General features: G+C 50.8%; 1 protein-coding gene and 1 long non-coding RNA gene across 3 annotated transcripts in view; one reads left to right on the plus strand and one right to left on the minus strand.

The window, feature by feature from the left end:
- Window positions 1–17,809, plus strand: part of OTUD5 (OTU deubiquitinase 5) — a 28,005-nt gene that overhangs the window by 2,096 nt on the left and 8,100 nt on the right. For both annotated transcript variants that reach the window (XM_040631841.1, XM_040631847.1), the window contains exons 2-5: window positions 8,493–8,586; window positions 16,797–16,861; window positions 16,948–17,104; window positions 17,202–17,350. In XM_040631841.1, the coding sequence (XP_040487775.1) occupies window positions 8,493–8,586; window positions 16,797–16,861; window positions 16,948–17,104; window positions 17,202–17,350 (465 nt within the window). The remainder of the gene's footprint in view (window positions 1–8,492; window positions 8,587–16,796; window positions 16,862–16,947; window positions 17,105–17,201; window positions 17,351–17,809) is intronic.
- On the minus strand, window positions 1,878–16,549 carry LOC103663122. The gene is made up of 3 exons (XR_568687.2): window positions 15,258–16,549; window positions 6,711–6,822; window positions 1,878–3,072 (listed from the first exon to the last, which is right to left on the minus strand). It is a non-coding gene; the product is annotated as an uncharacterized LOC103663122 (long non-coding RNA).

Raw genomic sequence — 17,809 nt, forward strand, 5'->3', positions numbered from 1 at the left:
TGAGAACCGTAGCCTGATACCACTCTTCAGGGAACAAGGGCAGCATGGTGTCCCAGAGATGGAGCCTGAGGCCTCCCCATGGATTTAGTCTGCCTTCAGGGCCTGAGACCCATTGCACGAAGGACACTTGAGCTTGCCCTCAAGGACAAGAGACCTATACATACCTCAGTGATTGGTGTCTCTAGAGATGAGATCTGGACTTTCCCCTCAAGGAATTTAAGGTACTCTTCAGGAACAGAAAGACACTTTCCACCTTGGGCCCTAAGTCCGTAGGGAATAGGGTCTTGGGTCTCCCCCTAAGAGTTTAAACTTTTCCTTCGGCGTATGAGACAACTCAACCCACCTTAGGACCTGAGACCAGAGTCTCCCCTGAGAGTACTGTCACCTCACTTTAGATAGCATATGTATACCCCAGTCATAGGGACCTTTTACGGACATAAGATATTTTGCCTTGGAGACTTGAGCCTCAGACCACTTGTGAACTAAATCCTGAGAACTACCCACTCGCTTTGGGACATGGGTAGGATGGGATTCTGAGGAAGAGTCCGAGCCTCTTCCCAGGGGCTTAAGCTTCTCCTCAGGGCCAAGAGATCCTTCACCTTAGGGAGGGGCCTAAGTGCCCCTCCCACAGCCCCCTGGGTATGAGGCTCTCTCCACCACCCTGCAACCAGGCAGTCTTTTCTCACCAGCGAGAGGTACATGAGGTCTTCTCCAGTGTGGCCTGAGGCCTCCCTCATTGAACAGAAAGACCTAAGTGCTCTTCATAGTCATAAGAACTCCTTACCTGAGCCTCCCTCAGGCCAGGAAGATCTCCCTACTTTCTATGAGAAGGTTGCCAGGTACTGGGACGTGGCGGCTGAGGCCTCCCCTGAAGAACTAGGAGATACTTTCAGTCTCTCCCTGACCCAGCTCTGTTTGCTTCTCATTTCCAGGATCAGGGAAAATGTTTTGAGCCTCCTGAATTGCTTTTTTTTTTTAAGATTTTATTTATTTATTTGACAGCCAGCGAGAGAGGGAACACAAGCAGGGGGAGTGGGAGAAGAAGAAGCAGGCTCCCAGCAGAGCCCGGAGCCCGATGCAGGGCTCGATCCCAGGACCCTGGGATCACGCCCTGGGCCGAAGGCAGACGCTTAACAACTGAGCCACCCAGGCGCCCCCCTGAATTGCTTTCAACAAGTTTTTTTCTCGCCAGAGACATCCTCACTCCAGAGAAATTCTCTACCCATATTTCTTTTCCCCTTGGTTCAGATAAATCTTTTTGTACTTCACAGGGGCCAGGGCCTTGTCTTGAGCACCGTGTCCTTGCTCCCTTTCTACCCTTTACTACTACAGGTAAAATCAATTTTCTGGGCCCACAGGGTCAGGACCAGGAATTGTTTCTCTTCCTGGTTGGGAGAGTCTGCCTTTTCTCCACAGAAATAGGAAGTGCTATGTCTGTGGTCCCAAAGACATAAAGGAAGAAAGTTGTGTGCTGCCATGGTGACTAGAAAGACCTCTCCTTACGCCCGCTTTGCATCTCCTAGGCTCCCTTCCTCATACTTGTTCCCATAATAACATGGAAGTAAAGCTCTGTTGCTGCATGATGTCTTCCCAATGACAGAGGAAAGGCTTTTCGTGTCCTCACACGTCTTGGGACAAAAGGAGAATAAGATGCTTCTCCCTGCCTCACCTTATCCAGCTTGGGAAAATTTGGGGATGAGAAGAGAGGAAATTCTTTTTTTTTTTTAAGATTTTATTTATTTATTTGACAGAGATAGAGACAGCCAGCGAGAAAGGGAACACAAGCAGGGGGAGTGGGAGAGGAAGAAGCAGGCTCCCAGCAGAGGAACCCGATGTGGGACTCGATCCCGGAACACCGGGATCACGCCCTGAGCCGAAAGCAGACGCTTAACCGCTGTGCCACCCAGGCACCCCGAGAAGAGAGGAAATTCTTCCTGCTGCTTCAGTCTTGGTCCTGAACTGTCACCTGAGGCATTTGTGGCCTTGGAGGCCCATTAGATCTCCTGGGAAAGAGAGGAGTTGTTGAGAGGAAGCCCAGATGGTGAATCCTTGTTCTAACTACTCACACTTCCTGTTTGTTCAGATGTTGTGACTACTGTAGGACTTGAGGAGCCCTTTTGGCACCCTGGGGTCCTGGTGCTGGGGAGGTGGTAGTGTCAAGGGTTTCCTTTTCCAGGCATAGCTGCCTTACTGAGTCTACCCTGTGAAAAGAGTGGCTTGTAAGTCTCCTGAGCTTGAGGACACCACAGAGCATTTTCAGAGGGGGTCATGCATGCTCCGATGGTGGAAGAAGCTGGACCTGGCACTGTAGCCAGCATACTTAGCTTCCCACTCTGGCTCTGCTGGAGCTTTTCTGGATGAACCAGAATAGCTAGGTCTATATTCTCTGGGTCTCCGATTCCTCATTGGTCAGGTAAGGAGCTGGTGAAGTGTTGTTTAGCTTTGGGATTTTAGGGAACTCACACCAAAGCCCTCTGGACCTGGAGGTGACAGAGAATGGTGGGTGTCTTTTGAGGAAAATCTGGGTTTCTCTTCTGTGTCTTTCTCTCCCCCCATCTTGCCCTTTTGTCTGTTCAGTGTGAGGCTCGGGGTTGGCAGACAGTGAGTTTTATGTCCAGCTGTGTTGTGATTAAGCTTGGGGGTTGTCTGTCAGGGGACCTACTGGCTGGTGTGGAGGTAGTGTGGAAAAAGTTTGGGCTTTGGAGCTGGGCAGGCCTGAGTTCAAACCCCAGGGTCGCCTGCTTGGCTGTTTCATGGCTTTAGGCAAACGCTCAGCTGCTTTCTTTTTTTTTTTTTTTCCAAAAGGCCACCCATGCCCGGGGTTATTGAGTGTATGAATACCTGACCTGGCCCACCTCGGAGTTGGGCTGATTCTTCTCTCGCAGTTTCCCCAAGATCATCTGGTTCTTCCTGGAATCCTTTGTAACAGCCGAGCTTTGGCCTCTAGGAACCTGCTGATTCCTTTGGCGGGGAGACAGAGTCTTATAGCAGGAAGTAGTCCTTGCCCAGGCTATCTGGGTTTGAGTCTATATCTTCAGGCACTTCCCCTTTCTGGGCCTCAGTTTCTCCAACCTTAAAATGGGTAATAGTGAGGAGGGAGGTTAGACTCATTTCTTGGAAGCTAGTTGTGCTCTTTTCTTTAATTCCCTGCTTCCCACTCCTGCCACCCATTTTGAAAGTTTTGGGTGAGGCCCTTTGGCTTGTGGGGGTATGCTGCAAAGTTTCAAGCTGTGTTTGACTTCCTTCTCCCCTGCTAGTGCTATAGGCCCTTGGGTTTGTTTAATTTTAATGGCTATATTGAGATATCATTCACACACCACAGAATTCACCAATTTAAAGTGTACAATTCAGTAGCTTTTAGTGTATTCACAGAGTTGTGCACCTACCATCATGATCAATTTTAGAACATTTTTGTCACTTGCAAAGAAACCCTAACCCTCACCATCCTCTAATCCTCTCAGCCCCTCTCAGCCCCCAGCAACTACTAATCTGCTTTTTGTCTTGATTGATTTGTCTGTTCTGAATGGTTCATATAAATGGAGTCATACAGGGTGCAGTTCTTTGTATCTGGATTCACTTAGCATATTCTTTTCAAGCGTTGTCCATGGTGTAGCATGCGTCAGTACTTCATTTCTTGTTGCTGCAGAATAACAGAATCCTCGCGTTTTGACCCACTTCCTCCCCCCTTGCTCCCTCAGTGGCCCGGCAGTAGGTTCGAGGGCCTTGCTCTTTTCCCATTCCTTCGTCCTGGAGAGCTTGTGTTGCTCTTTAGAGAGCAGCGCGCCCATTTTTCATTGGATAGGTTGCCTGTGTTTTGCCCATGGAGCTGAGCCAGTGTTCCTGGGTGTTTTGGGCGGAGAGGGGATGGCCTTGGCATCAGGCTTGCTGGGACAGAGCTGTGAAGGCTAGAATATTAAACATCTCTTGGCCCTGGGCTCTGAGAAGACATCTGCCCGAGAGCTGCCACTCCTGCTGCCATCTTCCCCTGCCCCCTCCCCTTTCAGGGGCAGCTCATTCATTGATAGGCAGGGTCAGTAGCTTCCCAGACTTGGAAGGGGAATTCCAAGTCCCTGCTGCCTTTATTCTAATCCTCTCCCTGGGGGGATGCTACAGAGATGGGTCCTGTGGGACTGGAACCGTGCCATATTGCCTCCCACCAGGGAGTGCTTCCAGGGGGTTGTATTCGTTTCCTGTGGCTGCTGTGACAAATTACCACAAACTGAGTGGTCTAGAACAACAGAAATCAATTCTCTCACAGTGCTCTAAGCCAGAAGTCCAGAATCCGTTTCACTGGGTCAAAATCAAGGTGTTGGCAGGGCTGCACTCATGGCAGAGGCTCTTGGGAGAATCCAGTACTCTTCCAGCTTCTGGTGGCTGCCAGCTTTCCTTGGTTTGTGGCTGCATCACTCCATCTGCCTGTTTTCACACCATCTTCTCTGTTTATGTGCAGGCTCCTCTTCTGTGTCAGGTTGCTTGTGATTGCATTTAGGTCCTACCCAGATACTCCAAGATGATCTCCCAATCTCAAGATCTTAACTTAATCACACTGCCGAAGACCCTTGTTCCTTACTAAGTAGCATTTGCAGGTTCCAGGGATTAGGGCCTGATATCTTTGGGTGGTCACCATTAGGCCTTCTACAGGAGTGTTCTTTTTTCCCTTCCAGGGAGGAGAAGAGAACCCATTAAGTGCTTTCCTACTGGGCAAGGTCCTGTAACATTTGTGTCTTTCCAGCTACCCTGTTATTGGGAAGCTTGTTATCCCATTTCACAGACTGAAAAACTGGAGTTTTCAGAGTGGCTCATCACATGGTTGGTAATTGGTGGAGCTGGATTGGAACCTAAGTCATTGGGGTCCCAGAGTCTGCTTCAACTTCTCTTGGGCCTTTGGACCAGTAGGTTGCAGAGTCTTGCACCTGGGATCCCCTGATGTCAAAGAGCTTCGCCTAGCCCCCTTGTGGAAGCTCAGGGATGTGGAGGGACTCGCCCACTGGCTCAGCAATGGGCTTGTAAGATTCATTGTCTGGAGTTTCTCAGGCCAGAACATTGATGTAGCTTGAACTTACCAATGGCAGGGTTAGCCCCCGTCCCTCTCTCCCACTAGCCTTTCCTTCCTGGACCACTTTCCTAAACAACTCCCAAGTTGGTACCTTTCTCAGAGGCTCCTGTCCAGACAGGGGAAGGAGGAGACTATGGTACGGACTTCTGGTACTCTAAACTCTTCCTGGAGCCCAGGACCATAGCCTCCCTTTTTTCTCTCCCCAAAGGGAGTGGCAAGGTTTCAGCCAGACCCAAAGCCCTTAAGGCTGCTGGTGCCAAAGCCAGCGGAAGGGTCATGGTTTGGCCTCCAGATCCAGGCCCAGATCGCCCCAGGACCAAAGCCCTACTTGTGCAAAGGGTATGCTCGGGCCTCCTTCATTTTTAGAGACAAACGAGGACTTTCCCAGGATGGGCTGCCAGGTATATCTCCATGCTGTGGCTCATGAGGCCTTCCCCATTGCCTCTATATACTAGGTTTTGCTGGTGCCCAAACCCCAGCTCTTTCTGTCTTTGTCAAATGAGGATAATGCTCATTGCCATCTGGGCTGTGGTAGGAACAATTAAATGAAGTCACCTTTTGCATCAGGCACCTGGCATGGGGCAGGCATTTGGCTAATATGAGTTCATCTTTCTTCCTGGCCCCTCCCTGCTTACCTGCATAGTCCTATCCAGGACTTTAGCTGTGCTGGACTCACCGCTGGGCCTCTGGCATCCCTAGTGCTTTGTGGTAGAAGTGATTTTTTAAAATGAATTTATTTAGGTAATCTTTACACCCAAAGTGGGTTTTGAACTCACCATCCCAAGATCAAGAGGCGCATGCTCCTTTGACTGAACCAGCCAGGCACCCAGAGGTGATTTCTTACCCAGTTAACAAGCATTTCTGGAGGTCTTCGTGTTTTAATCCGTCAGGTGACCCCTCTTCTCAGGTCCCTTCCTGTGTGTCTTATAGCACCATGTTCAACTCTTTCACTGCCCTGCTCACACTTGTGTGTGGTCATTCCCTGTTTCCACATCCCCCCCCCCAGCAGTTTGTGAGCTTCTGGAGGGTAGAGACCAAGTCCGATTCATTTCTCTGTCCTCGTTGCCTGATTTGGCAGCTGCCTGGTAAACCCTTGTTGGAGGAATAAGTAGTTCCCCCTCTCCTCCTCTTTGATCTCCTTCTCCCTCAGTCTCCTTTTCCCTTGCACTTGAAGGCAGGAGGTTGCTATGTGCCCGTCTTTACAACTTCTCTTTCTGCCCAATGTGGGCCTGTAGTCACAGTTGCAGCTTCTCTGCTGGTGACCCCTGGCTGGGACAGGTACCATGGTGTTGGGAGATGGCTGTCCCTGTGGGACAGGGACAGACCGGGGGGGAACTGGCTGAAGTGTGCTAGTCCACAGCCTCTGCGGCGTGAGAGGCACATGCTGGAGTGCTGTGCGTAAACAAGACTCTCCGTGCTGTCCATGGGAGCCCATTAAGGGACGCCAGGTGCCTTTGTCATCTCTGGCAAGCCAGCCACACCTTCCTGGGGTATGGGCCCTAATGGTGGGGCTGCTGGGCATTCCCTCATCACCCCCCTCTTCACCCTCTAGTGTCCAGCCACTCCCGTGGGACTTGTTGAGGGCCTCTCAGTTGTACGTGGTCTCTGTCTGTGCCAGTCCTGCCCCTTCTGTGGCTGAGGACCTGTTACTTACCAAGCCTGTTCAGACCCTGAAGCTCCTCTGAACTTCTTGGCAGCTCTGTCAGGTAGATCACGTATCCCTCATTTGATAGGAAACTAAGGCTTGGAGAGTTGAGGTAGTTTACCTGAAATCACACAGCAAGTGAGTGACAGGGCTTGGGTTGGAACGCAGAGCCTCCGAACCTTGTACTTCCTACTCTGCTGGGAATTTTGCTCACCTGAGCTGGGGGAAAGTGGCCTGCAGAGAAGTGATCCCCTCTGTCTAGTTAGAGTTAGCCCGGATCCTCTAAATCCCTGGGCAGGGTGGTGTCCCAAAGGAGCAGGTTGGGGATTTCTGGTCCCTAGCCCGGATGCTGGATAAGGCTGGCTTCTTCTGGTGGCCAGCAGAGGGCGTGAGGGGCCTGGGAAAGGTCTGCAGCTTCTGGTTTTGTTTTGAAATGGAAAATACGTTTTCAGTGACACGTGGACATTATTTTTTTAAATCGACTTAATTTTTTTAGAGCAGATTTAGGTCCACAGCAAAACTGAATAAGAGTCCCAAAATGAACAGGAAGTTCCCACATACCCCCTGCCCTCACACATGTATAGTCTCCCCCATTATTAACATTCCCCCACCAGGGTGGTACGTTTGTTACAGTCCGTCCGTGTAAGACACATCATAATTACCCAGAGTCCACAGTTCACATTAGGGTTCACTCTTGGTTTTGTACATTCTGTGGGTTTGGACAAATACATAATGAAATGTAACCACCATTAAAGTACCATACGGAGTAGTATCACTGCCCTAAAGATACTCTTTTCTGCCTATTCGTCTCTCCATTTTTTTTTTTTTTTGTCTGAAGATACACATTTGTACACGCTCACTGAACCTGAACCTTTGGGGTCAGATGTGTTTTGGAATTTAGAGAAATTTCAGAATTCAGAAAAATCACCTGGTGTGTCTACTGTGTGTTACGTAACACCTCTGGTGGGGTCTGTGGTAGTACCTCATAACCAAACACCTGAATGCTTCTGCATGGAAATGTTTGAATATTCACCTCCAAGTGGGATACATAGGTTCTTGCCAGTTCAGGTCAGGTTATGATGGCAAATGAGTTAAAGAAAGACTTTGGTTTTTAAAGCTTTTTGAGTTTTAGAATTTTGGACAAGGGATTGCATACCTTTCATGAAGAAGGTCAAATAAAATCAGGTGTAATACCAACTTTTAGTGATATTTTTGTTGTATGGTCTTCGCAATTTTTATGTGTTTGTATGCACATACATATATACGTTAAATGTGTTTAGTTATAAGTGAGATCATACAGCATATGCATTTTGCCTTATACGATATATTTTGACATTCCCTAGCTATATGTAGGGCTTGGGATCCTCAACATCTTCCCTACCTTAAGTGGCTGGAGGGTCCCCAGGTGAACTGGTGAAACTCCTTGAGATACAGCCAGGTCTGTCTCCACCCCCACCCCCGCCGCCCCACCCTGCCCCCAGTACTTGCTAGGTCTGGGCCTCTGGCTGCCTGTGGGAGCCCAGTATTGGATTCCCAACATGGTCAGCAGGGCCCGTCAGAAAACAGATAAGACCCTTCTGGGAGCAAGTCTTCTGCTCACACAATGACTAATTCCCAAAAGAAAGGGTCTCCTCCTTCTCCATGTGCATGGGGTGTCAAGCAGGGCTGGGAACTTGACCCTGCCCAGTGTCCTCTCAGCCAGTTAGCTGGGCCCTTTGGGAACTGGAGGGCAGGGTCCTGGGGAGCGGGTGCAGGCCTTTACTGTTGCTGACCTCCACCTCTTCCCTTCAGCAAGAGCACTGGTTTGAAAAGGCCCTGAGAGACAAGAAGGGCTTCATCATCAAGCAGATGAAGGAGGACGGCGCCTGTCTCTTCCGGGCTGTAGGTGAGTCTCTGCCTCAGCCTTCAAGGGCCTGGGGCTGCCCCTAAGCTATTTCTAGTGTTTAGGAGTAACCCCTGAGGAGGGGCTTGGAGGTAGAGTTTACTGGTGGACTCCAGACCCCAGCTTCAAGTTAGTATCTGGCTTCTGTCCTTTGGTCATGAGGCAGTGCGGTGGTGTAAAAGTAATAATGATGACAATAATAGTGATAAAAAATAATGTTACTTAGGGACAGATTGCACTGTCAGACACTGAAGGAAACCCTTTTTCATTCTCCTCCAAGCTAGGTAAGTGTAGGGACTACTGTGGTTTTCATTTGTCAGAAGAGAAAAGCAGCTTAGAGCGGGGAAACGACTTGCCCAGGGTCAGATAGTAGTAGAGTTGGGAGTCTCTGGATTGGGTTAGTCTGGGGCCCATGTTCTTTTTTTTTTTTTTTTTAAGATTTTTTAAAAATTTATTTGACAGGGGCAGGGGGAGAAAAAGTGAGAGAGCACAAGCAGGAGGAGTGGCAGAGGGAGAGGGAGAAGCAGACTCCCGGCGAGCAGGGAGCTGGATGCGGGCTTGAGCCGAAGGCTTAACCGACTGAGCCACCCAGGCACCCCCTGAGACCCATGTTCTTAACCACAGCACACTGCTGTCACCCTGGGATCATAGGATTTTTTTAAACTTACACAAAAACAGAATAGTGAATTCTCTTGTACATCATTCATCTTCAAAATAGTCATCAACACATGGCCAGCCTTGTTTCATCACTACTCCGCCCACTCTTTTTCACTCTCCTGAAACGAGAGTATTTTTAAAGCAAAACCCGAATGTCAGATCATTTCATTTGTAAATATTTGTGTATGTTTCTCTAACAGATAAGATTCTTTCTTTCCTAACGTAACCAAGATGTCATTATCCTACCTAACAATAATCATAATTCCTTAATAACATCTATCTAGTCTGAGCGACATCTTTGAGGCCCCTCTGGCTCTGAATAGGTGACCCAACAGGCAGTTCTAAGGCCTTATGCTAGTGTCCAGGGGTATTTGGGAATGTGATCTGACCCTCCCATGGCGGCTCTGCTATCTACCTGGAAAAAGGGCCCTCTGATAGGAGCCTTGAAGTACGAGTCAGAAGCCCTGTCTTCTACTTCTGGCCGTGATTCAAAAACTTGCCGTTTTCCCATCTGTTAAATGGTGTTGATTCTGAAGGGCTCCTTGAATCCTTACAAGGTCTCCTATTCTCTCACTGTGTGGCTAGCCCCGTGTCTACTGGTGGCCTGGACCGACTCCACTTCTGACTGTGCCACTGATTCTTGGTGTGAACTTGGGCAAGCAACTCCGTTTTCCTGAGCCTGTTTCCGAGGCTGTAACAGGAGGCCGAAGACTCAGTTATAATGGTTATATGAGATCACTTCAGTAAATCCCTTTGGTGCCGGACACCTGGTAGAACCTCAGGGAACAGGAGCATTGATGAAACCTGAATGCTGTTTTCAGTGGGGTCTCAGAGCTACAAATGTGTGTTGAATGAGTAGAAGACGTTTAGGAGGGTTGGGAGCTTGCCTCCCCGTTCTACCAAGCGGAAGGGGCTCAGGCAGTGGACTGTGTGCTGGGCTGGGAAAATCCCACTCCTCCTACCCCTGTGGCTCAAGCCTGTGTTCTCCCTGGGATGTTTCCTAGAGAAAGAGCTGGGTTTGGGGGCATCTTGGACCAAAAGAAGGCAAAGAAATAATAGGTCAGGGCCTGTTAGGTGCTAGGCCCTGTGCTGAAGCCTCAGGCTAGATGTGGGGCAAACAGGGCTGCTGCTGGAGTGAGTGTAAGAGAATGCAGCAGGGCACCTTGGTTTCAGGTGGCCTTTGAGGCAGATGTTGGAGCTAGTAAGGACCTGGCTTGTGCAGTAACCTATTTCAACAGCAATATTTTCATGTGTGTCCATCCAACTGACCTCCCCAAACACCCTCTGACACCCCCCAAGGGCCTTCCAGTAAAGGCCTGAGCTTACAGGAAGAGCTGACCGCGGCAGGTTGAAGGCCTTTCCCTATCAGCACTATGGCTACCCATTTCCCCCAACTGGGCTGCCCTTGGCTTTTCTCTGTAAAACCTCAGAAGCCCCATGGCCACTCCCTGCAAGTACATGGCCCCTGGGTCTTTAGGCCTCATCTGTAGGTTTCCCTGGGGCAGAGTGCAAAGGACATGTGCCTGGGAAGGGGACTTTGTCCTCGGGCTTTCTGTTCCCCCTCTGCTTCCAGCCTAACTTGTGCAGGGACAGGCAGCAGTTGCCCTGAGCTCTGGTGAGCAGGCCTACAGGTTCTAGCTTCCTGCCATGCATTGCATAGTAGGAGCACATAACTGAAGGCTGGAATTGGAGGGGGGATTGCACACATAGAGGGCGCAGTGTTGTTCTTTGACCCTGACTGCTGGCATTCAGCTGGGTGCTTCATATTCACCTGCAAAATTGGGATTGTTATCCCGAGATAGGTGAGAAAATTGAGGCTCGGGAAAGGGAAATGACATGCTCAGGGTCATTAGTGGTGGAACTGGCATGGGAACCCAGAGGTGTCCAAAGGACATGTTCTTTCTATGACCCTAGGAAAGCCCTAGCTTTTCAACTTAGCTGTCAACTGGCTGGGTGACCTCACGTATATTCCTTGACCTCTCTGGGCCTTACTTCCTCCATCTAGGATCCCGTGGTCCTCTACTGTTGGGAATCCTGAGGCAGGTGGCCTTCTGCCCTCTGTTTTGCCTCCGAGGTCTGGGAGTCCCTCGTGTGAACCAGTATTCACTGCTCTCTCCCACAACCCCCTGTTGGGGACTTGTGAGCATCAGTGAAGGCTTGGGTGGAGTGGAAATAGGAGCCTGAGTTCCTGAGGTATCCTGTGGCCCACCCTGTCCCTGCTAGGCTCAGATAACCTCCTCCTGGAAACGTGCGTCTGCTTCTCTCCTGCCCTTTCCACATAGGACTTTGACTCAGCGAAAACCTCTGGCCTTGGCCCTGGCCTCTGTGGGCAAAGTGGAGGCCACACATGCGTCTGTCTGCACGGGCCGTGAGGAACCAGCTGGAGCTGTACATGTTAGAATGGTGGGGCCCAGAAACAGCCTGGACCATCAGTGTTGGAGGGATGGAGCTTCGATTAATTTTGACTGTTTTATAAATGGGGAAACTGAGGCCTTAACGAGAAAGCCAGGACCCTATTATCTAGATCACATAGCCAGTGTCAGAACATAGGTGTTTGAGGTTGAACTAGTCCAGAGGGAGAAGATTCTCATGGACTCCCATGAGCACCAGTTTCCATTGGGCTCTTTCTGCCTTGCTTCCTCAGTTTCCCCATCTTTGTCGCGGGAATCCTTGAGTAGAAGAGCGGGCATCTCAGAGACCAGGCTATCAAGAGGACTGAGTTCTCTCTGCTCTCACTGAGGGTGTCTCCCCCACTGAGGGCGCGCCATTTGGGGCCACGGGTCAGACGCACACCACAGCTGCGTGACAGGCAGGGGAGGCCTTTTTCCTGGCTCATCTCCTCGATGGGGCCAGGAGGCAAGTGGGGAACAGATCAGGTTCCTGTCTCCCCCTGCTGCTGTGTGTACACACGTTTGTGTGGTTTGTTTGTTTTTAGATTCCTTGCAGACAGCAGGCTTCCTTCTCTTTCCTCAGCAGAGCTTGCTGTGGCTCTTCTGGCAGGCAGGCAGGCAGCAACCTGGCAGGGAGGCAGGTCCCAGGTGCCTCTAGAACAAATGGTAGGGCCCTGTACTTCATTAAACTCCTTTAGATAGGCCAGGCTTTCCTGTCTTGCTTCTCCACATAACTCTTTGGCAAATAGTGACTATTTTAGGGAGCCTGAGGAAGAGGGATTAGAGGGGTTTGAGGGACCTTCCCCCAGGCAATAGGGGAATGAGACTGAGGCAAGTCTGTTAGAGCTGTTGGCTCTCCTCCCTCCCATTAAGCCCTGGCAGAGGGTGGGAAGGAGGTGAGGGCCCTCAGTTTATACAGCTTTGCCTCTCATCCAACCTTTAGTCTTAGTTAGCAGCAAGGGCAGCTACTTGTTGAATGCGATAGGTCTCTGTAGTTGTGAGGGTGGTACAGCTATTTGGCTTCAGGGAACACCCTTTGCAGGATCTGCTAGCTTTGTGTGTGTATATGTGTATGCATGCGCGCGCACACACATACGCGTTTCTCTGCGTGTGTCTCACCGTGCTCAGAGAAAGGACAGGCGTAGGGTGTGGGGAGGTAAGGTTTATGCTGACCTCTCTGTAATTTCTGCCCACTCCCAGGCCTTTCCAGGGTTCCAGCTGATTCCCGCTTGTGCTGGTGGGGAAACTGAGGCAGAATCAGGCCTTGCCCTCGGCAGGCAGGCGGCTAAGGCGATAGCTGGATTGGGGGTAGTGGTAACATCATTTGGAGCATCAGTATTTGAAGTTCCCAGGTACTCCTTGAGAACCTGGCGTTTACCCTCCCTGATGTATGACCTTGGGCCAGCTCTGCCACATTTCTGTACCTCAGTTATCCCTCCTGTGTAAAGTAGGGCTTTTTGGGGTGAAGATGGAATAAGTTGGAATGTGAAAAGGCCTTGGTGGAACCAATTGTGGTATTGTCCAGAGGATTTCCGAGCCCTCTCTGGGTTTGGGACAGAGATGAGGTAGTGGGGGACCCCCTTCAGCTGGACTCTGGGAGGGGAGAGCAGGTGCAGGTTGCCCACAAGTGCAGCGTCAGCAAGAAGAGGAGTTTCGGTTTCTATCAAAACAAGTTCTCTGAATTCCCCTACCTCTGCAGGTCCATTGGGCCCTTTCGCCCACCTTGGCCTCCACAGGGAAGCCCAGCCCAGCCCCTAGTCCCATATGCCAACCCTTTGGGAGGAAGAGGGCTTTCTGGAGGACGGAGGTGGGGCTAGCAAAGTCAGACAAGCATTGCCTCAATAAGGAGGACTTCCTGTATTTTAGCCCTGCCCTGGATGGTTATCCCACCGTAATATCACTGAAAAGATCCTTCTCTCCCCCATTGGGGAAGTATTATTGCTCAGTTTCCTTGGTGTTCAGATATGCACATTTTCTTCCACATTGATGATCCCAAAACTAGCGTATATCTGATTTTTTATTTTTTATTTTTATTTTTATTTATTTTTTTAAAGATTTTATTTATTTATTCGACAGAGATAGAGACAGCCAGCAAGAGAGGGAACACAAGCAGGGGGAGTGGGAGAGGAAGAAGCAGGCTCAGCGGAAGAGTTTGATGTGGGGCTCGATCCTAGAACTCCAGGATCACGCCCTGAGCCGAAGGCAGACGCTTAACCGCTGTGCCACCCAGGCGCCCCATATCTGATTTTTTAAAAAGATTTTATTTATTTGACAGACAGCGAGCGAGGGGACACAAGCAGAGGGAGAGGGAGAAGCAGGCCCCCTGCTGAGAGGGGAGCCTGATGCAGGGCTTGATCCCAGGATGACCCAAGCCGAAGGCAGATGCTTAACGACTGAGCCACCCAGGTGCCCCAAAACTAGTGTATATCTTAGAATCAGTGAGGTGGGTCGTGCCGCCCCCCCCCCAACAAAAGCTGTGATTTAAATGCATGTACAATACCACCTATCAGTGCATTTTAGGGTTGAGGAGAGAAGGGGATACTTTACAGGTAGGTAGGTAGAGAAAGTCATTTAAGGACCCTGTTTTGTGAAGCCTGTATTATTGATTTGATGTTAATTTGGTTGCTGAAGATTTGAACTACAGACATAAGGTAGGCCTGTGGACCTTTGGATTCAGTAAAGGCAGAGAGCCAGCCCTGCCTCTGTGAGGAGGGACAGCCTAGACTTCTTGTTCGGGGCTTTCCTCTGGCTGAGGAAGTGCGACAGAAGTGAGGAAGGGCCTAATAAATGGTTCCGGTGACATTCTGACTGACTTGGGGATGGTTAGCTGTCTGAGAGAGTCGTTGTCCACTCACGACAAACGGAGCTCCTAGGTTCATTTCTTGAACACCTAGTACATTGTAGGCATTCGGCAAACCCTACCCCTTGTTTTGACAGCCCCCTGTGAAAGGAAGAGGAGTTACTCTCCCCTTCATGGATGAAGACATTGTGGCCCAGAGAGCTTGAAGGCCTTGTCCGGTGCCGCACAGCTAGGAGGCAACAGAGCCTTTCTGCTAGGCAAGGGAGCTGATGGCGGTGGAATGGGGGGCCTTCAAGCTTCCCTCAGCTCCCTTCCCTTTTCCAGTCTCCCCTTTCCTCCATTTTCTTGCATCCTGCATCCAGCTCAGGTAGAGCCATCTCCCAGGAAATGCCTCTTGATCCCTCCCGAAGAACATCTCAGCCATCGCCTTGAGCTTGGCAGGCCAGCCTCTGTTTAACCCCTTTGCCGCCATCTCAGTTCCTGTTTACTGCAGCTGTTGGCAGCACTGCCTCCTCAGCACCCCAAGCTCATTCTACATAAATAGCTCTCGGGCAGCCACAGCGGGCTCTGTGGTCCTGGCTTCTAAGAAAGGCGGCAGCAGGGGGCCCCCAGCCTCTGTGCAGGGCACGTGACTTGCTGGAAGTGCTGCTGGGGGGGGGGCGGGGGAGAGTGTGGCCGCAGAACCCACATCCTTGTTTACATGGGTGAAGGGGCTACCCCTTCCCGCCTTCACAGCTCCCCTCCCCCTCAGGTCTCTGCACCTCCAAGAGGACGTGAGACAGGCATGGGCCCCATTTTCTGTCTCAGAGCAACCTTTTCCTCCTTACCTCACAGAATCCTTAAGGGAGGGAAGAGGAGGGCAGCGAAGGCGTTCTGGCGATTCTTCAGAGGTAGACTGGCTGTCATGGAAGACCTCTGCGGCGTTCCCTGCGGGCTGCCCCTGCCCTGGTGCCCCAGGGAGATCCCATCAGAGCAACAGTCCTTCGGGGAGACAAAGGGAAATTCCCTCTTCGTCTTAGCCAGTGGACATCAGGCGTGCCTCGTCTTTAAGCCCACTTTAATTTCCCAGGGAGAAGACTCCCTGGCTCCCCCGGCCTGTCCATCTACTCAGCAAACTGGTCCCAGTTTACTGCACTGTATCGAGCCTGAGCTGGGATGGACTTGGATGTGACTTGCTCTCAGCCCTCAGTGGGAGTCAGAGTGGTCAGGCAGAGGAAGTCTGCACACACCTTTAATAAATCTGGTGATAGAAGTGCTCTGGAGGGTGGGAGGGCTAGGGAACTGCCTAAAGAACACATGGGCGTTTGACAAGTAGGCAGCCAAGGAGGATGGAAAGAATGCTTCCAAAAAGAGGAAATGGCATGTGTGAAGATCCTCAAGTAAGGCAAGGGGAGCCTGGCTCTTATTTTGACAGAAGCCCTGTGACACCTAGACCATTTGGGCCACAGGCTGCCTTTCCCAAATTAAGCTTATGTTCATGTCTTATTTCTCTTGCTAGATTATATGCTTCTTGCAGACAGGGGCAGGATTTTATTCACCTCTGTCACCTTCACAGTACCCCACATTCAGGCCCCACTCTGGGTAGGGGCCTCTGATTTATTGAGTGACTGTTCTGTCCCAAGCCCAGTGCTGGTCACCTCATACCCATTATTTTGTTGATCCTACAAGAGGCCTGCCAGGGAGTTACGTGCTTGTTCCTGTTTTACATGTGAAGCGTATGAGGCTCAGGGCACTTGGGTCGCTTGCCTCTGGTTGTTTAGCTCACTAGTACCTGGCAGAACTAGGCCCGGAGCCCAGTTTTTATGGTTTCTTCTTTTTTATTTATTTTTAACCTACGAAGGCCATGCTGGCTCCCAGGAGTCAGGAAAACTGTATTCTAGAGTTGAATCTCTCAGACTGACTTGCTGTGTGACCTTGGTGAAGCCATAAACTCCCCCAGCCTTAGCTTCCTCATGTGAAGAGTGAAGTCGGGGTGTGGAATTGCTGGAGCTCGAGGCCACTTAGGGGACTTAAAATGTTTATTGACTTGTTTGGGTGGCCGGGCAAGCCCTGCAAACTCATCTGCCTGAGAGGCCTGTGGTTGCGTTCCTATTGCCTGTACTCTCCTATTCTTTTTTTTTTTTTTTTTAAGATTTTATTTATTTATTTGACAGAGATAGAGACAGCCAGCGAGAGAGGGAACACAAGCAGGGGGAGTGGGAGAGGAAGAAGCAGGCTCATAGCGGAGGAGCCTGATGTGGGGCTCGATCCCATAACGCCGGGATCATGCCCTGAGCCGAAGGCAGACGCTTAACCGATGTGCCACCCAGGCGCCCCCCTCTATGGCAGCTCTTGACCCCCGCTTCTCCTTTCTTCTGTCCCCACAGCTGACCAGGTGTATGGAGACCAGGACATGCATGAGGTTGTGCGGAAGCATTGCATGGACTATCTGGTGAGACATTGCGGAGGCTGTGGGGCAGGGGCAGAGTGGGTGCATCCCCTCCCCGCACAGACCTGACTCTCCGATCTGTTCTGCAGATGAAGAATGCTGACTACTTCTCCAACTATGTCACAGAGGACTTCACCACCTACATCAACAGGAAGCGGAAAAACAACTGCCATGGCAACCACATTGAGATGCAGGCCATGGCTGAGATGTACAACCGGCCCGTGGAGGTGTACCAGTATAGCACAGGTACTTCTGTGGTGGGTAGGTGAGCGGCTGACTGCACCTGGTCCGAGCCTGCCCTGCCCGGCCCACTGTGGATGCTCCTTCCTTTTTTTCTCTGCAGAACCCATCAACACATTCCATGGGATCCATCAGAACGAGGATGAACCCATCCGCGTCAGCTACCATCGGAATATCCACTACAATTCAGTGGTGAATCCCAACAAGGCCACCATTGGTGTGGGGCTAGGCCTGCCATCATTCAAACCCGGGGTAAGTGGGTCCCCATGCCCAGGATGGCTGCTAGATAGAGAGGCCAGAAACTTCCTTTGGGGGTCTCAGTTCTGCCCTAGCCCACAAAAATGTCCTGTCCCTTGAGTTGCCCCTGAACTCTCACGTCTGTAAAACTAGGGAGTTACCCAAGGTGATCTCTCGGAGCTCTTTCGGTGGTCTCCATTTGCATGTCTGAGCTGGCTTACCCGTCTTTTGTGCCTGTTGAGGGTTGGCATTTTGGTATATGGAGGCACATCTGGGCTTGGTCTGGGTATCTCGGCACCCACATGGATCCTCCGAAACTCGGCAGTTCTAGACAGCTGTGGTCACAGAGACTTGAAATGCAGGCCTGGCCTTACCACTTACTGGCTGTGGGACCTAGGGCAGATTATGCAGGTAATGTGAGCTGGCCGCTCGGTCAATACAGAAAGTGCCTAACAACTGGGCCCGTTGCCTGGG

Source organism: Ursus maritimus (assembly GCF_017311325.1).
Source record: "Ursus maritimus isolate PB19 chromosome X unlocalized genomic scaffold, ASM1731132v1 scaffold_X1, whole genome shotgun sequence".
Classification (NCBI taxonomy): domain Eukaryota; kingdom Metazoa; phylum Chordata; class Mammalia; order Carnivora; family Ursidae; genus Ursus; species Ursus maritimus.